This window comes from Suricata suricatta, chromosome 8, assembly GCF_006229205.1.
Source record: "Suricata suricatta isolate VVHF042 chromosome 8, meerkat_22Aug2017_6uvM2_HiC, whole genome shotgun sequence".
In the NCBI taxonomy this organism is placed as follows: Eukaryota; Metazoa; Chordata; class Mammalia; order Carnivora; family Herpestidae; genus Suricata; species Suricata suricatta.
In genome coordinates this window covers 138,024,747-138,048,758 of record NC_043707.1, presented here as the reverse complement: position 1 = coordinate 138,048,758, position 24,012 = coordinate 138,024,747, and the positions used below count along the sequence as shown (strand labels likewise).

The following is a 24,012-nucleotide window of genomic DNA, read 5'->3' as shown; positions in this document are numbered from 1 at the left end:
GCCGCGGGGACAGCTGGGACCTGCCTGCGAGCGTGGGCCAGGGGGGCAGGCGGATGGCCTTCTTCAGGAAGGTGAGCTCCGGGTGGTAGAAGCGGAACACCTGGTCCACCACGTGGGGCTGCATCTCCACCGTCAGGCAGAGCACTGCCAGGGGCTTGCCGCCGCTGCCCCGGAACACGACCTGCCGGGGGCAGACGGGCACCGGGTCAGGACCGGCACCGGCAAGCCACATGCTGCAACTGCCAGGGACAGAGGAGTGTGGCTCCGGCGTCAGCATGTCCCCCTCCACCGCACGTGCGCCGGGCAGGCGGCCGGGGTCTGGTGCTAACGGGAGGCCACGTGATTCCAGACGGTTAAAGGAGGCTGCACCTAAACCAGAGAGGCTAGAAATATAAGCTTCCCTTTTTAAAAAAGTTATGAAACTTCTCTATCCAAAAGAGGCGCTGCCGTGGATAAGGAGGTGTCTCCATTCCCAGAGCTCCCCAGGCCCCTGGACGAGGGCAGGCGGGCAAGCTGACGCCCGGGTCAACCTCCCCACGTCCACAGAGAACCCGGGCCTCCAGACAAAGCTCCACACACGGGGAAGACGTTCCACTTGGGCCGTGTTTTTCATGGAATCTGCTTGACGTATGTGCACACAGAAGGCTCTCCGTGTAAAACTACGTTTAAGTCACAAATCACAATGAGATGCCACCAGGAGCCCACGGTGCCTTCAGGGACAGCCCCACTGTCCACACTGGGAGCTCCAGGAGCCCTGCCTGAAGAAGCCACACTTCTGGTCTCCGCGGGCACTGGCCTGGCTTTCCTTCGCTGCTTTCCCATGAAGCTGCGCACGGTGGTGCCTATTCGGAGCTTCGCCGGAAAGATCTCCTTCCCCGTGTCACACGTGCTCGCCCGGCTGGGAGCGCGGCTCCCACAGGCACGTCCACGGGCGTCATCTGTGCCCGGACCCTCTGGCCAGAGCTGCACCTGACACTGAGACTTCAGGCCGAACGCCGCCATGCGTGTATCCATACAGACCTGCATTCGAGAGGAGCCCCCGAAACGCGGCCGCCCCTGGAGGTGGCTAGGGCCGACTCGCTATTTTGAGAACTGATGAATAAAACGGGAGTCCAGCGTGTAGCCTGACTTTCTGGCGTAAAGTCTACTTCGGGGCAGGGACCCTGGGGGACTCAGGGGGTTAAATGTCCGACTTGGGCTCAGGTCATGATCTCATGGGTTGTGAGTCCGAGCCCCGAGTCGGCTCTGTGCTGACAGCTCGGAGCCTAGAGCCTGCTTCCGATTCTGTGTCTCCCTCTCTCTGCCCCTCCCTCGACTGTACTCTGTCTGTCTCTCCATCTCTCTCAAAAATAAACATTTTTTTTAAAGTTAAAAAAACAAAAGACATTTCAGGGCACCCACACTGCCTGTGGGAAACGCTTATTTATGGCAGAATCAGAGCAGACAAGCGCACAGAGAAGGAGAAAGGTGGAATTTCCCCATTTTCAACCCTGACAATGAGTGTGGGCAATGAAGCCGAGGTGGACAGCAGAGACGGGGCAGGGGGCCGGGGACCGGAGCCCGGAGGGTGGACAGCGGGCCACACAGCAGGGACATAGGGTCCTGTGTGTCAGGGACGCCCTGAGGCAGTCGTGAGCAGACTCCTCAGATCTCTGGGCTTTGCCTTCAGACTCCAACGTCACGAAAGGGAAAGGCATTAGCCTCTCAGATTCCACCATCAGCCCCGAACAAAGAGCAGCTGTTCCTTAAACGAGACAAAGTGACACCTGGGTGGTTCAGTCGGTTAAGTGTCCGACTTCGGCTCAGGTCATGATCTCACGGTCCGTGGGTTCAGGCCCCGTGTCGGTCTCTGTGCTGACAGCTCAGAGCCTGGAGCTGCTTCGGATTCTGTACTTCCCTCTCTCTCTGACCCTCCCCTGCTCAAGCTGTCTCTCTCTCTCTCTAAAGTAAATAAAAATAGTAAAAAAAAAAAAAAATTTAAACAAGGCAAAGCGGCACCTCCACGGGAAAGGAGGCCATCTGCACTGGGGATGGGCCACGGGCGTCGGCTGCTGCCGCGGGGACACAGGAGCACAGGCCTCTCATCCGGGACTCACTGAAATCCTCTGTCCTGGGCAGCGACGGGGCAGAATCTTGTTGCTCTTGTTTTTACCTTCAGACTACTTCAAACAGGCATTTGTCTCCCCCAGAACAGCTTCAGAAACTCTTAACAAGGGTCCCAAGCTCTTACTGAGAACATTCTAACGGCAGGATGCTGCGTGCGCACACTTCCCTTAGAGGCGAGAGGACCCCCAGAAGTAGTGCCCCCCCCCTGCACGGAGTCTAGGGGACATGGGAACACGCCGTGGACGAGGGTCGCGGGCCTGTCGGACCCCCGTGTGTGGTGGCCACTGCACTTCCAAGGCCGTGGGGCAGCACGGAAAGCCGAGAGCTACAAGGTTCCAAGTGGCCAGGGAGACGCCCCCATGCAAGACAGCCACCTGGGGCTGCACCAGTGTCAGCCGGAGCTGCCACCGCCCCCTCAGGACAGGAATGTCTGCCCCTGGGGGGCCCGCTCCACCACCACCCTGCCTGGCAGCAGGGGCAGGGAAGGGCCGAGGCCAGGACCCAGGGCCCTGAGTGACAAGGAAGTCGTGGACACCTCACGGGGTCTGCTCAGAGGACACCTGGCTCAGGCTGTGAGACCCTGGGATGCCTGCGCCCCGAGGCCTCCCAGCCGCCTACCTTGGCATGCTTGGTTGGCGGTGCACCGCACTTCTGGGGCGATCCGGGGTCCGTGCCCTTCTCAGATCTCAGCTCCGCGGGGGCCTGTGAGAAACCCGTGGGCACCAGTGGGTCACGGCACGGGAGTCGGAGGCTGACAGGCACTGTAGGAACTGCTATCAGCCTGGGGCCCCCGGCACGGTCTCCTTGGCTCTCATGATGGCCGTCCGGGCGGCCGCTGTCACTCACCAGCCCCGCTGCCCCAAAGAGGAAGCGGGGGCGGCCGCGAGCTGTGCAGCCCCGCCAACAGGGAGCCCCGCTGCGCCTGGGGCCACAGCTCTGACGTCTCCGCTGTCCCTGAGACCTCCTGTCCTAAAGGGGCCTCCAAAGAGCCTGCAGGGACCTGTGCATCTCCGAGTCCCCCTCGGGCCCGTGACATGAGGTGTCCCATCCCACAGAGCTAACCTAAGAAGTCAGCAACACAGATGAGCTGCGTGCCCGTGCCCCCATCACGTGCCACTCACACCCCACTGGGACCTGCACGCCTGCCTTCCCTGCAGTGCCGCGATCACCATGCACGACGTGGGCAAACAGCACAAACCAGGGAGCAAAATGCTGGAGACTTCCAGCCCATTAGCTCTTCGGAGGGAAGGGAGCGGCTCCAGGCCCACAGAGACTAGAGCATTCAGAGGGGCGGGCCGCCCTCCCCGAGGCCTGCTGGGGACGCGCAGCGCAGGGGCTGGTGTAGCAGGTGACGCCCAAAGGCTAACAGGCCCGCGCAGCACGGAGGGACCACGGAAATGCCCGCCGTTCCTTGGCCCAGCGCGATCCCCGCGTGCCTGGCCGAGCAGCCTCCTCACCTGCCCCACAGAGAAGGTCTGGAATTTGAAGGGGACGTGGGCCGTCTCCCGGGGCCGCAGGAAGAGCTGCGGGGGGAGGCCGCCCTGCACGCGGAACATGTCCTCCTCCACCGGCGTGTGCAGCTTGGCCGCGTCTTTGAAGGACCTCCACTCCCGACTGTCCGAGACGATGCTGGGGCGGGGGGGGGGGGGGGGAGCAGGGACGTGCTTCCTGACAGTGCCCTGCCCGCCCGCTCCGAGATGGCACCAGGGACAGAGGACCCCGCCGGGCCACCCACTCAGAGATGGCACCGGGGACAGAGGACCCCGCCGGGCCACCCGCTCAGAGATGGCACCGGGGACAGAGGACCCCGCCGGGCCGCCCGCTCAGAGATGGCACCGGGGACAGAGGACCCCGCCGGGCCGCCCGCTCAGAGATGACGCCGGGGACAGAGGACCCCGCCGGGCCGCCCGCTCAGAGATGACGCAGGGACAGAGGACCCCGCCGGGCCGCCCGCTCAGAGATGACGCAGGGACAGAGGACCCCGCCGGGCCGCTGCCCCCGCACACCTCAGCTCGGCGTTGTCCACCTCGATGGTCACCGTGTGCTGCACGTTGTGGGGGTTCCGAAGGGCGAACTCGAAGAACTCGGCGCTCCCCAGCGTGGCGTGGATGGTGTGCCTGGTGGTGACGGCCAGGCTCAGCACGCTGGCGATGCTCTCCGCCTTCGTGCGCTCCCGATAGGCAGCGATGACCTGCAGGTCGCGGGCGTGCTGGGCGCGGGCGCTCTGCTGGGCCTGCGGGGGGGCACAGGTGCCGAGTCCTGGCCTCGCTCTCCCTCTCGAGGGCTGTGTGGCCACCTCCCCACCCGCCGCCCCAAGTACCACATTTCTTCTGGAATCACCCCCCCCACCTTCCTCAGCCACCTGGGTTGGACGGGACCGGCCCGCCCCAGCTCCAGGGGACAGAGAACCACAGGTCCTGACACGGTGGCCCAGGGGAGGCGGGCTCAGCCCCGCACGCTCCCAAGAGGCTACATGTGCCCAGTGAGGCCCACTCCCCCCCAGGCCCCGAGGCCGGCATCCGGGCGGAGTGGGGAGCTAAAAGCAGAGGTTGCCGACCAAAGAGAAAAGAACGGGCTCAAAACGGAGACGGGACAGGCTGGCCGCCCGGGTCCCTGCACAGGGGGCAGCGGGGGGCAGGCGAGCGCTCACCAGCAAGCCGGCCCCCCAGCCGCGGGGCTCTCCTCGGGACTCCTGGAGGCGCACGGACCTCATCCGCTCCAGCTTGCGCCTGCGGACGGCGTCCCCCTCGCGGCCGGCGCCCTGGGGCCCCACGCTCCCGTGCAGAGAGGGCGCGAACAGCATGGCAGCCAGCTCACAGTCCACGTCAGCCAGCTTCTGCGCCTGGACCACATTTTTTACTGCTGGGAGGTTCAAGAGAGAGCAAGAAGTTGAGGTGTAGAGTTTCTGTTCTTTAAGCAGACCTGGCACCAAGCCTCCAGCCCCGCCGCCCAGTGACGGCATGCACCCGGCACGTCCCTGCACCTTCTGAGAGGTGATAAAGATGGTCACCCTATACCCTGGTCCACACATGCCCCCCTCTTTACTAGCCTTTCAAATAAAGGAACAACGAGGTCCTTACAGACCGATGAATACACCAGTAGATGACTTTCCAGAGGAGAGAAAGGTCAGCGTTCGAGATGACACTCCACGGATTCTCAAGGGCCACCAATGCCCTCACCCGGAAGGGCACCACCTGGGCTCCCAGGTCCTCAGACCCACCTGCGAGCTCTCCCCAAGAGTCAGGGGCTCTGAGGAGTCGCCTACTTGACCGGAAGCCCCCAGGCGACTCGGTGCCCTTGACTCTGCACCCAGCTGCCTCTAGACAGCCGGGCCCCCAAGGCACCGACTCCTGTGGGGGCCTCCGCTCAAACCTCGGACATACACAAAAGCCATGTTCACAAACGAAGTCGAAACAGGCCAGGCGCCCGCAGGCAGAGGGGCACACCGGCTCAGGTGACAAAGCCACGCGTGGCTCACAGCAGGTCACCAGCCGACACGCGGGGCTCCTGGACCCCCACTCAGCCAGTGCAGGCGGGCGGGTGAGAAGGAGCACCCGGCAGAGGACGGGGCCTCCCTGACTGCCAGGACCAGCGGAGCCCATGGGAAGCGAGCGCCCTCCTGAATCGGCCTCCGGGCCCGGCACCGACGCCACGTCTCTAGCCCCCACAGAACCGCTCCCCGTGATGGCCAGGTGGCCTCCCCCGCTCGCCATCACATGTGAACCAGTGCCATTTCCAGGGGCCTCACCTCCAACCTATTTTGAAGCTGTTTAGTTGCTTTTCAGATGCCGTGATTGGTTTAGACCAGGAACACGTCCACCCCAGAACGATGTCGCTCCGTCTGGTACAGGCTTGGGGGGCCACCCTGCCCGAGGCCCGCAGCCCCGAGGGAGGGACAGAGGAGACGAGCGGGGCTGGGGGTTGGTCAAGGGGCTCCCGGGTCACACTGCGTCACCGGTTCCGAAGAAACCACAACTGGGACACCAGCGCGTCAGAGAGCCTCCCGCAAACTCGGCACAACGCCCCGCTCCCCTGCCCAGTGGGGGAGGACAGGCCGTCTGGGGGAGCCCCGTCCTCTGGCTTTGATCAAACAGGGACAGGTGGCCGCCTCCAGACACTCAATTCACTCAACAAACCCACACGGGTCACGGCCCCCTGCACTGCCTGGCAGAGTCCCGGACCTGCTGGGCCCTGAGTCCGTGCCCTTCCCAAGTACGCCCAGGCTGTTCCCAGACCGGCTGCGGATGGAGAAACATGGCCCCAAAGTGGGAAACCTCGATTCCCACCCAAGTTCACCTGCCTCACCCACAGCGGGCCACGTCACATACCCTCCTCTGCCTCAGTTTCTTCAGCACTACAACAAGGGAGCCCGGAACACCACTCAGCCTGCCTGGGTCACAGCCCCCGGGGCCTCTCTCCCAGGAGAGCACACGAGCACCCACAGAGTCGTGGCTGGAGTTTCAGGGAGCTCGTGGGGTCCCGGGGCCTCGAGGCTCTCAACAGCACGGGGACCAACAGTGTCAGAGGACCATCCACACGGGAAGCTCAGGGCAGTTGTGGGTCCACACCGGGTGGCCTACACCGGGGGGACACTGCCCTGAGGGCACACCCTGCTTTTCCTCCCACCCTGGTTCCAGGTCTGCAGGTCACTTAAGGGGACGGGAAACTCTGGGCGCTCCCTGCCACGAACAGCATTCCCAGCAATTGCAGGCCTTTCTTCCCCGGCTCTGAAACTGGTTTATTCCGCTCCCCAACATGGGGTTTCAAATCCACTTTTAAAATCACTCTCTGTATGTCCTGACCCTTTTTTTTTTTAACATCTTAATTTTTTTTAATGTTTTATTTATTTTTGAGAGAGAAAGAGAAAGAGAGAGACACAATGTGACCAGGGGAGGATCAGAGAGAGAGGGAAACACAGAATCTGAAGCAGGCTCCAGGCTCTGAGCTAGCTGTCAGCACAGAGTCCAACGCAGGGCTCAAACCCATGAACCGTGAGATCGTGACCTGAGTCAAAGTCGTATGCTCAACCAACTGAGCCGCCCAGGCGCCCCTCCTGACCCTTTCCTCATTCCCTCTTCCCCTGCAGATGGGCAGCTACCCAGAACCAGATGCTACCCGCAGGATCTGAACCTGTCTACAAAATGGCACAGACACCTCTGGTCACGAGGGCGCTGCGCGGGGTGGCCCTGAGCGGGACACGACAGCCACAGCTCTGGCCCCAGATCCAGAGGGGCGGGAAGGCCCTGCACGGGCTCACACGCACACACGCACACAGCCCGCACTCCGCCTCACCCCCCACACCAATCTCCTGCGCAAGAGACCCCCTGCCCCAACCCAGTCCCCACTCACGTCTGGGCGCCCCCCGCGTGAGCAGGCTGCCTCCCTCGAAGTGGCCGGCTCTGTCGTTCGAGATGACCCGTGACCTGGCAGGTGGCAACGCACTGGAACTCCTCACTCTCTGCTCACACACGTGCCCTAGGTTAGAAACGCCCCAGCAGAATGGGTGAACACTAAAAAGGAGTCGGTGAGGACGTCAATATCCCGCGCAGACAGTCCTGGTTTTCCAAGGGCCTGTCCCCACCCCCGGCCCGCACACTGAGTCGAGGGGTGACGGGCGGGCTTGTCAGCGCTCGCGTGGGTGCGGCGTCTGCTCCCCGCAGCCAGCTGCGGCTGCAGGCACTCGGGCGCCTGCCGGGACTCTCGTCCGCATCCCCGCAGCGGCCCTGGCAGCCCCGTGATGTGGGACAGCTCCCCGATGTCACCCTGCTCACGGAAGGCCTCTGTGCCCGTCCGCAAACGTCTGACAACACACTTGAAGGTAAAAGAGGCTCCACAAGCTAGAATCTTCTGGAGCCGTTTCCATAAAGCAGCCTCAGAAAGAAGCGCGGGCCTCAGAAGGACCGGGTGTGAGCCCAGAGGCCGCAAGGCCGCCCAGGCTACTAACTGGCCCGGGGGCAAGGAGTGTTCACCTGAAGAACCGAGTCTCTGTCTCCGGGACGATGCGATTCCCACCGCAGCCACCGCAGTGGAGGCAGAGCACAGCTGAGGACAGCAGCCCCCGCCCCCCACGAAACGCTCCTGGCGTCCCGGCGACGTCTCTGGGAGCAGCACCCCCTCCCCGCCTCCACTCTGCCCCGGGAGGACAGGACGGGGCGGCCTCCCTGCTCCGCTCCACCCTCTTCTGTCTCTTCTGCCCCGTGCCAGGCACACGCACCCCCATGACCATGGTGCGAGCAGGTCCCCAGTGACAAAGGTGACGTTTTCGCCTCCAGCTGCCCAACACAAGGGTCTCCCTGTGGTTCTGGGCTGAGACTGGGAAGGAGACACCTGTCCTTCAAGGACAGTCACGTGGTACCTGCCTGCCACCAACGGGGCCACTCCCGCAGCCCCCAGGGACAGCAGCTCTGGTGAGGACAAAGGCTCCGGTCTGGGTGTGGGGAAAATGCTCGATTCAAAAATGACAGACCACCACCTCTGGCCAAACCGAGGAGTGGCTCACTGGTGCGGTTTAGAGGTAAACCGGCGATAAGCCTCAGGCAGGGTCCTCCCTCCAGGGACTTCTGTCCTTGTTTTCCAATCCCTGGGCCTCTCAAACCAGGCTGGCCTTCCCCCCAGGCTTCCTGTGACAGGGACGGCTCCTGGTCACCTGCCCTGCTGCCCGAAGTGCTCACAGCTCCGCAAGCAGCTGCAGCAGGTGTGGGCAGGTCCGTGGTCCCCACGTCCCCTCAGGGGACACCACGCCGGGGCAGCACCCAGCACCGCACTTCGGGCCTGGGAAAGCACAGGGTCGCGCCACCTGCCAATAGCAGTCGGAGAAACCGGCCCCCGGAGCCCAGGGGCCGCCTGCTGGGGACGCGGTGCGTCCCCGTGACATGCTGGACTGCCTCCTCTGCGGGCTCCTCACTTGCCCCACCACTAAGGTGGCCGCTGAGGTGACCATCCCCCCCCACCCCGCACCACCCCTGCGTCCTGAGAACCGGCTCCTGGAGCCCCCGCTGTTCTCGTCCCTGCGCCGCCCACCGCAGCAGCCCCCACACCCTTCGCCTGCGACATACTCCCCTTGTCTCCCTGGGTCTGTCTGCCCCTGAGACACGGCTCAGTGTCACAGGGTCGTGGCACTGCTCCCCGAGAACGGAACCACGTGACGACACCCCTTTGCTGGACTCGGCTGCTCTGTCCCCTCGAGTCCAAGAGGAGCAGACGTCGGGGCAAGAGAGGCCCCCACTTGCTCTCCACCCGTTCGTGAATCTCTCACCACCGGGCTGGGCCACTGTGGCCGCTGCTGGGAGAATGTCCCCACGAGGAAGAACCAGCAGTGTCTCCAAGAAGGCTCGGAGCCCCTAGAGGGGCAGACAAGCAGGGACACACCACCAGGCCAAGTGGGGAGGGGACGGTGGCCTGCTCCCCCGAGCACAAGCCTGAGAGGGGAGCCGCGTGCCGGCCACAGGTGCCCCCTTCCTGCCGCCGGCGGGCACCGGCGGGGCTCCCGGGTCAGCGCGGCGCCTCCCCAATGCGGGGGCGGCATGGGGCCAGCGGGTCTCGCCAGCTCTCTACCCCACCCCGAGGCCCCGTCAGTCACTGGCCGTGGATTCGCGCCACACCTTCCACGCCCTCCCTGAAGCACGGGCCCCTTCGCCCGCGTGTCGCTGAGATGCGCGCTGGCCCATTTCCATCCTGGTGACAGCTCGCCGGGAGGGACACACAGACACGGGGAAACGCATGCAGGTCAGGCTCTGGGGCGGGGAGCGCGCGGGGCGGCCTCTCAGGAGGAGTGACGACGGTCACCTCTGGACAGGCCAGGGCCACCCTTTCCTCTGATGGTATTTGCGCTCACATCGTTGGCTCGTTTGGAAGGACAATAAGCCAGAGGAGCTAAAGGTCCACGCGCTCACTCGGGGACCGATGCGGCGAAGACGCAGACTTCCTCAGGGCACAGCCCGCGATCTCAAATTGCTGCAGGTCTTCTTTCCCTTCGAGAAGACCCGGGTTAAGCTGGGGACCCACACGTTTGCTGTGGGAGCAGACATGGCCTCCAGGCGGGCAGGGCTCCTGACACGGCAGAGCAGCGATTGCCTGTCCCCCGGCGGGAGCAGGCACGTCACCGCTGTCCCCTGGCAGGAGCAGGGATGTCACCGCTATCCGGCCCCAAGCCCAGGCTGTCAAACCGCATGCCACCCGGTCTCCTTCAGTGCTGAAGGATCAGGGCCGGGGGTCAGTGCAGCCCCTCACTCTCCTGGGGGCCCCGGAAGGGCTGCGGATACAAGTGACACCTGGGCCCCCGATGAGCCCCAGTCACACCGCAGAACCAGGACCGCTGGGAGGGGAGCGCGTGGCTGTCGCCATCCCTACGTGACAAATGAGCACCGGGACCCACAGCAAACGGGGCTGCAGAGCCCGTCACGGAGCCGCCTGAGCCGAGAGGCCGCCGGCAGGAGCACCACCCCCGCCACGGGAAGGTTCGCAGGCCCGGGCGCGGGGCAGGGGGTGAACGCGGAGCCGCGGAGCCCCGTCCGGGAGAGGCCGAGCGGGCACTGTGACACGGCGCCGACCCCGCTACTGTCCCCTGGGGGCTCACTCGGCCCTCATCCCATCTGTGCCTGCCACTCGGTGCGTAACAAACAGTTCTGTAAGGAAATAAAAGCTGCAACACTTTTCCCCCAGAAAAATGCAAAAGCTACAGAGGAAACCACTGCGCGGCCGCGTGGACATGAGTGTGCAGCATGGCGTCTGTCCTGCGTTAACCCCCTCCGCGTCCTCGCCCCAGCCTCTCGCCAGTGTCTCCGGCTCCCCCCCACCCCCCTCCCTGCGCGCTATCGCTCTCTTGCAGGCGAAGTATGGAAATGACAATTTAAGATAACATATAATGGAGCTAATCTTTCCTCTGAAGATAAGATTGAAAACCCGGAGTCAGTGCACATTTGTGGGCTGGTGAACGAATATAAAAATAACCAACGCAGTCTCGGAAACGGAGCGCCTCCCCCAGCCCCCTCGCTCCTGCGAGCTCCTGAAGGACGCCTGCTCCTCGCACACGGCTCATTTATTTCTCCAGAGCCTAACTGAGTTTTGCTGTTTCCATACTGTCTGTTTTCAGGGCTGCCTCGGACCCTACATTTGTAAACAAGCGGGCAGAAACCTCCAACCCGACTCAATGAGCTGTGCGCCCCCTGCCACGGCGGCCCAGCCCGCCCGCCTCCGCGCCGCCCGCACGGCCGGATGGGGCTCCTGGGGCTCCAGCCTCTGAAGTCAGGCTGGGCTCTGAGGATGGAAAATTCCCCGATAAGATGAGAGAGGCCGCAGTCTCATCTAGACAGACACGGCTCCAGAAACCTCAGACAGCCTGGTTTCATCCTGCTTTCCATTTCACCCCCCAAAAAACCCCAGTCCTTCCAAGGTCCCCACAAGGGAGACGGAGTGGGCTTGCCCTCGGGCCCCACGGGGCTCACTCTGGCCTCTTCCCTGCAGGGGGTGCACGAGGATGGAGAAGCGTCAGGGCTGTGCTCAGGGCCTTGGGGAGCACTCCCCAGCACCGTCAGACGGAAGGTCAGGGCCCAGGCTCTAAAGCAGTGTGTTCCCCTGTCCCCTTATCCGCGGGCTGCACAGACGTTGAGGGACACTTTCCTCTCCTGTGATGCGGTGATTCTAGGGGCTGACGCTCTAGACGAAGGTCTCTCCGAGATCCAGGCACTCCGTCTCTGTGACAGAGATGCCCACAGACAGCACCAAGAAACGAAACGTGGGCAAGACTGAGAGGACCAGAAATCAGGGCACCGGGGCGCCTGGGGGCTCCGGTGGCCGCGCGTCCAACTTCAGCTCAGGTGATGATCTCACAGTTCAGGAGTTTGAGCCCCGTGTCAGACTCTCTGCTGTCAGCGCAGAGACCCGCTTTTGGATCCTCTGTCCCCCCTCTATGCCCCTCCCCCGCTCACACATGCGCTCACGCATTTTCTCTTAAAAACAGATAAACATTTAAAAAAATAGGTTTAAAAGAAAAGAAATGGGGAACGCCAAACAACTGATGCCAAGACGGATGCCCAGTGGTCATAGATAGATGCCCAGTGATCAGAGACAGGTGTCCAGTGGTCAAGGGCAGACGTCCAGTGGGAAAGGACAGGTGCTCATGGTCAAGGGCAGATGCCCAGTGGCTGAGGGCAGACTCAGTGGTCAAACAGTAAGAGTTTTTCTGAATTCCCACTGATTTCACGATGCGCATATGGGCCTGAGGGAGTTGGTGTGCCCACTGGGAAAACGCGTGCCCCCCCAGGAGAGGGCAGGGGAACAGGCAAAGCTCCCGGGGACTCTCACCGACATTGGCCAGCGTCAGGTGCAGCCAGCCCTTCACCACCGTGTGGACGCCGATGGGCTTGATGCTGCCGGACCTGGTCACGTCTCCACTCCCCACCACGTCCTGTTCGTATTCCGTGGCCACGACCTCCAGCTCATGCGACACCTGCACGGCCGGCCGCCCCTGGCGGAGGAGGTGCTGCGGAGAAAGCGGGCAGTCAGGGGGCGGCCGAGGCGGAGCTCAGCTTCCGGAAACCCAAGTCCCAGCAGGTCTTTGCTGCAAATGCTTTAATAAAGCGCACCCAATTCACCCACCAAGCAAATACCATGGATTCACCAACAGGCCTGGCAGCCGCCTCCCGGAGCCCCCCTTCTGTGGGGATGACGATGGAAAACGAGCCACAGAACAAGGCCGGGTCCCCACGGGGCCCAGGCTGGGAGAGCAGCACCGGACGGTCCCACCTGGGCCTCTGCAGTGCAGCTCACCAGTCGGTGCTCTGCCTGCGCTCCTGGGAGGCCCCCGGGGTGGGGGGGTGAGGGGAGCACGGCCGCCGCCAGGCCCAGCTGGGAGCCGCCTCCCGGGAGGCCACAGTGAGGTCCCCTGCCCTCTCCACCGGCACGTCTCACACACACACACGGGCGCCTGGGACCCGATGCAGGTCCGCGTTTGGACCCAGCTCTGGGAGCGGAGGTGCCCGAGGTCACCTCCTTAGTGGGTCTGGCAGCTTCCGGTTGTTCAGACACCACCCCGCCTGCCTAGCAGCGTGGGTCCACGGGGCCCACGTAACCGCACACGTGCTCACAGCCGGGCCCCAGGAGAACGGCCGCTTGATGCAGGAAGCAAGGCCACGCGCCGGGAAGCAGAGGTGAGGTCGCAAAGACGGTGTTTGAGCAACACCCTTGAAGGTGGGCGGATGGGAGCCAGCAGGCACCCCGGTCCCCACCCAGGAGGAGGGCCCCACCGGGCTCCCGGGCGGGCTCTGCGGGCCGAGGCTTTCACATGTGTGCACCCCTGACTCGGAAACACGCTTCTGGCAAGTTCTCTCCAGGGAGAGCCGAGTATAAGGGCAAGGGGCACAAGGTCCAAGCCAGAACTGTGCTGAAAGCCTGGGGCTGCTGTCGTCAGTGTGACCTGGGGTCTGGGTTTCTCAGCGGTGTGAGCTCGGGCCAGGCTGGGGACGCACCAGTGAAGCCCAGGAGCCACGGTCCCCGTCACCCTAACCACACAGCTTGTCGCAGTGAGAGCTCCCGAGGAGCAAGCAGTGATGAGGCTGCTGCAGGGGCCGGGCTCAGTGGGGAAACCGAGGCCCGCCGAGGCTGGATCTGGAAGGAGGTCAGCCAGTGAGGGACTCTCAGAGACGCGGGGCTGCCTCGGCGGAGTCGTGTCCTCCTGCACCTCCACCGGGATGCTGTGTCCCCGGTCCCTGGCCCAGGAGCGCAGTGCAACGACACCAAGCCTCTGGGAGGAACCCCAGGGAAGAGCCTTAAATCAACCCATGGATTTAGGTGTTAATATATGAGGCAGGGGAAGAGCACTCAGAGAAAGAACTAGATTCTAATTCTAATTACAGTTGGAAAAGCACAACTGGAGTAACTGAGAACAGGCACCGGGGACCCTGGCACACTCCACTCGGCCCCCACCCCTCCCTGCGGGCTGGCGGGGGCTCCCACAGGCCAGGCCGCTGCCCTCGGGGACCGCGCATCCTCACGTCCCGGGGCAGGAGGTGACAGGAGGTGACCTGGAGGGGAGCGGACCGACGGCTGAGAACTCAGAACCTGGTGTGGCGTGGCTGAGACTCGGGGAAACCTCCTCCGGGAAGGATGGGATTTGTGACGGAAGAAGGGGGCCCCGTCCCGCACCGGCTGAGTGGAGCCTCCCAGGCGGCCCCCACCCCCCACCCCGGGCGGCCACCTGCATCTGGACGGCAGCGGACCCCACGAGGAGCAGCGAGTCTCCGTCCCACACGTCCAGCTGGAGGGCCTGCGCGGCCAGGTAGCGGGCGAGCCAGCGCTGCTCTCCGGGCCTCAGGAGTCTGGGCTCCACCAGGAACTTGAGCTGGAAGCCGGGAGAGCCTGTTCAGAGAGGCCCCAGATGAGTCCACAAGTAATTAGAGTCATTTATCATCTTCACACTTTGAAGAGAGCTCTGCTCTGGTCACGATCACTAATTTCTGCTTCCGTCCTAAGTATAGTTTAATAAACACATTAATCAAAAATGTCATAAAATATCCAAATTTACAAAACGAAGAGTCCAGAAGTCTCCATTTCTTTCCAACACACACAACAAACTCCTCCCAAAGTACAATCTAGTGTTTTCACCGAACCCTTGTGAAATCGTCTGTCCTAACGGGGACAGACGTCCTGGGGGGGGTGCCCCAAGGAGGCCATTGGTCCGTGAGCAGCGCTGAAGGAGAATCGCATCACGTCTGCTACCAAAGCGGGGCCAGCACCCCTGTGGGAGCCGGAGCTGAGGCCCCTGAGCACAGGCCGCTCACAGCCCAGCCCCCCAGCATGGGCCTCCGGGGGCTGCTCCCGGCCTCAGCCTCACCGCTAGGGGATGGCAGCAGCCGGCAGCCCTGCCTCCAGCTTCGTGAAGCGACGTCACCTCCCGTTCCAAGCTGACGGAAGCCCCGAGCGGCAGTGCAGGGCAACGGCGGTGCGGGGACACACGAAGACCTCTCTCCCCTTTCTGCCAACAGCGTCAGGCACGTCCGGGGCCCCGGTGAGCCCAACACAAACTCTGGGGAGGGAGGACCGCGCGTTTACTCAGCAGGGGGCCAGGTTCCAGGCCCGGCTGGGATCCTCACCCCACCCCCGGGGGCCCCCCACAGTAACGTCCCGTCTGCTCTGAGGACCAGGCCGGTGCTTCCCAGGGAAGGAGGGAATCCGGTCAGGATGGGCTGAGAGGAGCTGGGGGTGGAGGGCCTCCCGTGGGTCCAGGGGACACGGCGCCAGGACCAGCTGCCAATGGCCCAGCACCAGCCACAGAGAGGGAGGCCGCAAGGGCGCCTCCTGGAGTGGGGGAGGAGCCAGGAGTCAGGACAAAGGCTCAGGGAGGGCCGGCAGTGACACTGTGCAGGCCAGTCCCTGGCATCACCTCTCCAGTGACCAGACGAGGTCACAGGCAGAATGGAGGCTGAGGACGCCCACCTCCCCCACCAGCCAGCTGGGATGTCTGCTGCTCTCTGGACACCCCTCAGGGATGGGAGCCCCGCGGCTGGTCCTCAGAGGCACGGTGGAGGCCAGAACACCGTGTGGCCGCCCAGCCCCAGCCCACGGCACCGACGGCCCACCTCCACCTGCCGGCGCCCCTGCGCTGCGGAGACGGAACAGCTCGGGCTCCAGCTTCCGCACGGGTCAGGCTTCTGAGTCCCAGAGGCAGGACAGAGCCGAACTCTGTGGGCCAACTTCCCAAACCACAGGTATAGACACCCGGCCCCGGGAGCTCCGTACTCCAGCCCAGTGCCCCCCAGACCCAGACTCTCCACCCAGGTTCTCCCTGCTCACCGGCATCCCCACCGGACCCCCCCACCCTCCTTCCCACCCCCGAATGGCTGGCTCCTGCACACCCCTCCCCCCACTACCTCCCATCGGCTGCCCGGTCCCCTCGATGCAGTCGTCAACCTACATTCAACATAACGACTGAGGCGCCCCCGCCTCGCGCCAGGCCCTGCGTGGGGGTACCACAGAGGAGGACGCACGAGGGGTCCCAGCCTGAAGGGGCTCACGGTCTCAGGATGACAAGGATGACACGCTGAGCCCAGAGCCGAGGGTGTGCTGAGCACCTGGAGGGGGCCTGTGGGGGGCCATCCTGATCTGGGCCCAGCCTCAGGGCTCGCTTGCAGGAGCCTCCCAGGCCCCCCATCCCCCACAGGCTTGGGCCCCTTCACTCCCGTCTGGCTCAGACGACCGACCCCCCCCCCACCCGCGGCCTCCTCAGAGGTGCACACGCCCCGCGAAGCATCCGGCCCCCTCGGGAGTCTGCGATGCCGACCTCTACTTGACCAAGACACACCCAGGGGCAGTGACCCCTCCCCAGGGTCCGCTCAGGCTCCCAAGCTTCCCTCCCTCAGCGCCCTCACACACACCGAGCCCCAGCCCACTGGGGCTCCTCTGCCTCAGTTCAGCCACACCCCTGTGTCCAAGCCCGGTGGACGCTGTTCCTCTGGCTGGACGGCCCTCAGTCTCTGCCTCTCCTTCAGGAGGCACAGACACCCTGCTCCACAGTGGCACCCACAACTCCCGCAGGTGAGGGGCGCCTCTAAGACCCCGGTCCACAGGCCCCGATGGACGCACGGCGCTAGGACCGTCCAGGCGTCAGACGACAAGGCACAAATCGAGAGACGCATGGAGAAACAGATAAAAACATAACAGTAGAGAACAGCGAACCACTTTGTGTTCAAGGCAGGTCAGGTCCACAATAAATACGGACATGGAAGACCAGCCCAGCTAAACCCTAAGGTGGTGCGTGCTCCCCAATAACACAGAACACATTTTTCGAGGTACTGGGGACGTTAATAAAAGTTAACTATGTGTTTAGGTTGAAAACCTAACTATGCTCCATAAGGAAAAATATGGAAAACAATATTCTCTGATCACAAGGCAACAAACCAGAAACTGGAAACAAGTTTCAAAAACAAATTTACAACTTACTTTTAAATAATTCTATGTCAAATGGAAGACAAAATCAAAACAGATTTTCTAAAAAAAGAGTGAAAATACTACTTATCTGAATCGCCAAAACATAAAGCAGCAACCAAAGGAAAATTCATAGCCTTGAATCCTCTGCATCCATAAAGACAGAAAGAATTAAAATAAATGAATTGAGCAACTCAAATTCAGAAAGTAACAATAAAGAACACCAAAAAAAAAAAAGTAATAAAGATAAAGGCAAGATTTGGTTGGTTTGAAAACAAGAAAAGAGCAAACCTGCATGAGGTGCACTCCTGGATCTTGGGGAGACGGGGGGTGGGGGGTAGAAACGGGCCAGTGAGGTGTCCCGGGGGCCCCAAGTCCCCTCCGGCCCCATGAGGGCCGCTCTCCCCCCATAACCCATGGACTCCCCAACCCCCACAAAGGGCCTAGCAAGTTCATGCAGAAAACCAGCCCAGCTAGAATGTGCGGGGGAAAGGGGGGTGCAGGGAAGAGCACTGGTGGGCGGCAGGGGTGGTGGGGGCGGGGCGGGGGCTGCTACAAATCCCAGCCAAGCAGCCCCTCGAATGCGGAGTCTGACAAACCACAGCCCACAGGCCGACCCAGCTAGGAGCTAAGAATGGCTTTCATCTTTTTAAAGAGTTGTTTAAAAAAAAGGAGAAGAAGAAGAAGAAGATTCCAGAGAGAACATATGTAACCCAGAGTGTCTAAAATATTTACTATCTGGTCCTTAACAGAAATCCGTTTGCCAACCTCTGGTCTAATGGAGCAAAATATAAAATCCAGAAATAAACGCAATTAATAAAGAAATGTTGGTACATGATAGGGGAGGCCCTCAAGTCACTGAAAAAAAAAAAGATGTTCTTTTTTATTTAAAAAAAATTTTTTTTATCGTTTGTATATTTTTGAGACAGAGAGACAGAGCGTGAGCAGGGGAGGGGCAGAGAGAGGGAGACACAGAATCTGAAGCAGGTTCCGGGCTCTGAGCTGTCAGCACAGAGCCCGACGCGGGGCTCGAACCCACGAACCGCGAGATCATGACCTGAGTCGAAGCCGATGTTTAACCAACTGAGCCCCCAGGCGCCTCAAAAAGATGTGCTTTTTAATAAACGGCACTGGGTCAAAGGGGAGACATCTGACAAGAGTCCCACCACAAGTAGGATGAACGAGAAGGAAACCGGAAATCTCAGTGCGATGAGGACCCCACAAGCCCTCAGAGGACACATGTGCGTCTCCCCACCCGCTGGCCAGGAAGACCCCTCCTACCCCAGACTCGGGCGAGTTCAGAAGCAATAAAGGGACAAAAACAAAACTACACTTTGGAAAACCCGCCAGAAGCAAAGCGAAAACGACAGAGCAGCAGAACGTGTCTGCAGCTGATCTCACAGCAACAGTCCGTCTCCCTAAAACCCGAGTTCCCGACACAGGGCAGAGCAGACCAGACATCAGACAGGAACAGAAGTTTGCAGATAAGGACAAATCTAAAGGACACTCCCGTCGCGCATCATGACAGAAAGACAACTTAAAACTGAGATACATCTCAGGTGGCCCAGGCTGTAACAATCCCAAAGGTCAACAACCCGTTTTGTGGGCCAGGCCCTGAGAAAACAGGCAGCCCCGGTGCCACCAGCGGAGCTCAGGAAGGTCAGGGCTAACCGGGCAGGGGGAGGGAGGCTAACCCAGTGGGGGGGCTAACCCAGCAGGGGGAGGAGGGTTAACCCAGTGGGGGGGCTAACCCAGGGCACAGGGCTAACCAGGCAGGGGGAGGGAGGCTAACCCAGTGGGGGGGCTCACCCGGCGAGGCGGTAGGGGGCTGGCCCCTCTGTAACCCGACTGCTAGAAACGCACCCTACACACACACACAGCGCATGCGCAGCGAACACGGCGACCCCCCCAGGTTACTAACTGCTGCGATCTCGGAAACGGCCCGAGCGCCGTGAGCAGGAGACCAGGCCGAGTGAGCCTCGGGGCGCGCGCCCAGGGCTGCACCGCGTGGCGTGGAAACCACGTGGAGTCCGGCTCCGGGTGCAACGTGAGCTGAAAAAGCAAAGTGAGAAAGAGTGCATTTGCTATGCTTCCTGTTGATCAAAGAAACAAAGGGAAATAGAAATATGTTCGCTTACTTTTTAGAACAGGCAAAAACATCAGAGGAGAAGCTGGACCCTGAAAGGCCGAGTGGGGTGCGGACGGTCGGGAGGGGGCGAGGGGTTTATATTTTGAGCCGTGTAAATATTCCAACAAATGAAATCAGAAGGGAAAGAAAACCAACGTCAAACTGAAAACAAAGGGAAACAAATGAATCTGACTGAATATCAAATTGGCACCAGCTCCCCAGATGGCCTCCAGCTCTGTCCTCAGCAGGAGGTGGCCCAAAACGGGACAATGCCAGAAATCTGAGCCCTCCTTGCTCCGCATGGCGCCCTGAGTGTTAACAGTAGCGATGCAATTCTGAAACTACATTATAGAAATTGTAAGGAAAATAAGTAAGTACATATCAGGAACCACAATTCCCAGTACAAAAAGATACAAATAAATTCCTTTGAGGAAGAAGCTCTAAGCCTCAGTGAGAAGCATGGGTGTGAGCTCACGCTATGACACGTTCCCCAGCTCTGCCAGGGAAAGCTTGGGAGCAGCCTGACCCAGAATCACGAGCGCCCCAGCCCTGGGTCTCAGCGCCCCACGCGGGAGAGGCAGCTGGTCCGGTCGGAGGCAGGGGAGGCACACGGGGAGCACAGGACACAGGGCTGTTCCCAAAGGCGAGGCCGCGCCGGGCTCCTGGCCCACCAGGAGGGCTCCTACCAGCCAAACGCAGGGAAACTTGAGCATCAGAAAGCAGTAATGATTAGGAGGTGCCTGAGGGGCTCAGTCGGTTAAGCGTCCGACTTCAGCTCAGGTCATGTTCTCACAGTTCGTGGGTTCGAGCCCCGCGTTGGGCTCTGTGCTGACAGCTCAGAGCCTGGAGCCTGCTTCAGATTCCGTGTCTCCTTATCTTTCTGCCCCTCCCCTGCTAGCACTCTGTCTCTGTCTGTCTGTCTGTCTGTCTGTCTCTCTCTCTCTCTCTCTCTCTCTCAGAAATAAACATTAAGAAAAGAAAGTAGTAACGGTGAACTATAACACACTGAATAAATATCAGAGTGATGTTCAAAAGACAAAACAGAAACATGGACAGGACATGTATCTATCGGTTGTGGACTGTCGCCACTGGCAGAGCTGTTACACGTTCCTACTTCGCAAACTGGAAATTAAAGGCAAAGTATCAAGCATTTGTTCTGTTTTAGAGAATGTTTATATAATTCACCCTTGGTTGATAAGGGAAAAACTCTTTATATTTATTTTATTTTATTTTTGTTTTGTTTTTTATTTATTTTTGAGAGACAGCGTGAGCAGGGGAGGGTCAGAGAGAGAGGGAGACACAGAATCCGAAGCAGGCTCCAGGCTCCGAGCTGTCAGCACAGAGCCCGACGCGGAGCTCGAACCCACGAATTGTGAGATCATGAGCCGAAGTCGGACGCTCAACTGACTGAGCCACCCAGGCTCTCCAGAACTCTTTATTTTTAACAGAGAACGTCAGTTAATGAAGGGAAACTAAATGATAAGATTAGAAAAACTACCATTTACAAAATTCCAACTCAAGTTTATTTATTTATTTTTGAGAGAGAGTGAGCGAGCGTGCGTGAGCGGGGGAGGGCAGGGAGAGAGGGAGAATCCAGGCAGGCTCCGCACTGTCAGCGCAGAGCCTGATTTGGGGCTTGATCCCACGAACCATGAGATCCTGATCTGAGCCAAAACCAAGAGTCGGGACACTTAACCAACGGAGCCACCAGGTGCCCCTACAAAATTCCAATTAAAGACCTGACCCGGGCAAGGCTCCGCCAAGGATGTTAAAAGAGTGGGTGAAAGTTGTTGGGGTCAATATTCACGTGGAGCCCAAGAACGGCCTGAGAACTCTGTGCTGAGGGCGAAGGGAGCCGCCTCCCGTCCCCCAGGAACGTGTGGGGTGGTGCCGGACCCAAGGGACCACACCAGCACCTCACGACAAGTCGGGACCTCCCCACCCCACGGGATGTCACAGGAGGCACGTGGGCCGTTCGTACCACACCCAGACCCCGACAGAGCATGCAGCCCTGACCCCCCGTGAGCAAGACCCTCTGGGGGGCCAGGGTCAGCAACAGCGTGAGGAAGCCAGCAGATGCACACAGAACGAGGGACATTCTCCAGGACAGCTCGCCTGGGCCCTTCAAACAGCCACTGTCACCAGAGAGAGAAGGCAGGGGACTATTCCAGAGGAAAGGAGATTAGGGAGGTAACCCTCAATACCACACAGGCCCCGGGCTGCGTGTCAGAGAGAAACGTGGGAGGGAAAACAGGGGAGGGGGCAGGGACTCCTGTCCCTCCCCGGGACGAGGGGGACGTGTTTCTCACTAAAGCCTGATACTGTTTAGAGGCAAAGCGTCACCTCGCCTGACACTCGCTTTCACATGATTGAGGGAAACAGTTAACGCGAACAGGTCAACACGCACAGGCACCGTTTCGGTGGGTGGGGACGTGGCACTGGCCGTGGAGAAGGCACGGGACACAGGAGAGGCCCCAAGGAAGAGGCAGCACCAGACGGGCCCAGGGCGGGGCTGGCAAACCCCAGCACGAGCCAGACCAGGGGCCCCGGCTGGCCCGCAGCTCAAGGACGCCAGCTCCCGTGCTACGGGGGCCCCACTGGCCTTGACCTCAGGAGGAAGCCCAACTCCGGGCCAGGAAGCAAAGGAAACACGGGGAAGGAGGCACGTGTGTGCAGGAGGAGGGGCCACGCCTGGCCGAGCCCTCCTGAAAGGAGCAGGATGGCAGTCAGCGAGGATGCTCTGTCCCGAGGACAGGAGGCAACAGGACACAATCCTCCCCACGAGCCGGAGCGCCGAGGAACGGGAGGGAGCCACCAGGCCCAGGGCCGTGGGTTCCGGAAGCTTCTGTCTGGGAGGCTGCCACGTCTCCCGCTGCATCAAATCTACTCTAATGGATGGACACTGGGGAAAACCACTCGGCAAACGGACTACAGAGGAACACGTGCCGCCCGTGGGTGCACCCCGACACCAGCGTGCGCACAGACGCACCCAAAGAAGGCGCAATAGCCGGAAGCAACTCACACGTCTACAGGCCACTGGATGGATCACAGGTGGGTTGCACCCGGACGACGGCTTTCTCCAGAGCCGGGGTGACGGACGCACCCCCGCTCCGAACCGCAGCCTGGATGGGCCGCACAGACACGTCGAGCAGAAGTGAGACTCAGAGGCGCCCGCGATGATCCCGCTTCAGTTCAAAACCGCAGGCGCGCTGGCCCGCGGTGACAGAATTCTGAAGAGCGTTCACCCCTGGGGAAGGCCGTGACGGCGGGGCCGGGGGAGGCCCAGGTGCTGCCTGCAGCCCTGTGGGACGGCCGGGCTTTTATAAACACTAACTCAACACGGATCACAGACCTAAACGTGAAGCACAAACTTTGACATCTTGGAAACAGGAGGCAAAATCCAGGTGACCTGGGGTGTGGTAACAGGTTTTTCGCTCTAATACCAAAGACACAAACCATCGATGACAGAAATAACTGATAAACTGGACTCTATTCCAATTAAAAACTTCTGCCTTCCAATAGACACTGGAGAGACTGTGAAAAAGACCAGCCACAGGTGCGGAGAAAACACACATCTGTGTGGTCTTGTTTGCAAAACACACAGAGAACTCTTAAAACACAGTAAGAAAACCCGATCTACAAATAAGCAAAGGCATGAAGCGACGCCTCCCCAAAGTTGTGCACGTGGCCCGTCAGCGGATGAGGGGAGGCCCCCCTGTCGCGCGTCATCAGGGACACAGACTAAAACAGCAGCAGGTACCACCGTGCGCGTGTGAGGACGGCTCAAATCCACACGCCGACATGGCAGCGGCGGGAGGACAGGGAGCACCAGCTCCGCGAAGACGGTCCTTCAGAAGCAAACATCCTCTTACCTTAGGACCCAGCAAACGTGCTCCCGGGTGTCACCCAAAGGAGCTGAAAATTTATGTCCACACAAAATCCTGAGCAAAGATGTCTAGACCTGCTTTCTTCATCAAGGCAAAAGCTGGAGCCAGCCGAGATACCCTCAGCAGGTGAACAGAGAGAGACACCACGGTGGGCTCCAGCCCCAACAGCAAGGAGCCACCGCGCCACGAGAAGAGACGGCGAGTCTTAAATGCGTACCACTAAGTGAGGAGGTCAGTCTGAAAAAGCTGCATACGACAATCCCAAGGGCAGGGCACCCTGGAAAAGGGAGACTGTGGGGACAGGAGAGGGATCAGCAGTGGCAGGGGGCCGGGGAGAGGGAGGGATGGAGGCACGGAGCACAGAGCACATTTAGAGTCGTGAAATTATCCCGTGCTATGCTGTATGGGGGTATCATACCGTTGGTCAAAATCCACAGAACGCACGACGCCAGGAAGAGGCCTTAGTGTGAACACGGAGCCTCGGCGATCAACAGTGTCAACACCGGTCTGTGGACTGTAACAAACGTCAACAGACGTCCAGACCTGATGCAAGGTGCCGCTCACTGGGGAGACCCCGGGGGCAGGGGTCCGCGGGACTCGGGACCACCAGCTCTAAAACTGCTCTAAAAAATAAAACCTGTGAATTTTTAAGGATCGGTGGAACTGAACACTTTGTGGCACACGCGTTTATTTCAACAACAGAACAAAACATATCCCAAGTAGGGCTCAAGAGCAGCCGCGTGCTGGGTGGCAAGGACCCCAGGCTGGGCCGCTGGAAGAAGCCCAGGCCCGGCCGGGCAGGGGCACCTCCGGCCAAGTCAGCGGGTGAGACACGGAAAGGAGTTTTTCGGACTTCAACTTAAGAATTCTGGGCTTTGGCAAGCAGTGAGTAGTGCTTAAGAAAAATTGATTCAGTATCTAATGGATAGTTGATACCTGTCACAACACAGCATTTTATATACTGTTAAGTGA

At 60.7% G+C, this 24,012-nt stretch overlaps 1 protein-coding gene across 1 annotated transcript in view; it reads right to left on the bottom strand.

Annotated features, from left to right (window-relative positions):
* NPHP4 (nephrocystin 4) overlaps positions 1-24,012 on the bottom strand; it is a 96,390-nt gene that overhangs the window by 4,542 nt on the left and 67,836 nt on the right. The window contains exons 18-25 of the mRNA XM_029945937.1: positions 14,300-14,460; positions 12,409-12,586; positions 7,456-7,581; positions 4,757-4,965; positions 4,113-4,339; positions 3,564-3,735; positions 2,725-2,808; positions 25-181 (exon numbers count right to left, since the gene is read on the bottom strand). Of these exons, the coding sequence (XP_029801797.1) occupies positions 25-181; positions 2,725-2,808; positions 3,564-3,735; positions 4,113-4,339; positions 4,757-4,965; positions 7,456-7,581; positions 12,409-12,586; positions 14,300-14,460 (1,314 nt within the window). The remainder of the gene's footprint in view (positions 1-24; positions 182-2,724; positions 2,809-3,563; positions 3,736-4,112; positions 4,340-4,756; positions 4,966-7,455; positions 7,582-12,408; positions 12,587-14,299; positions 14,461-24,012) is intronic.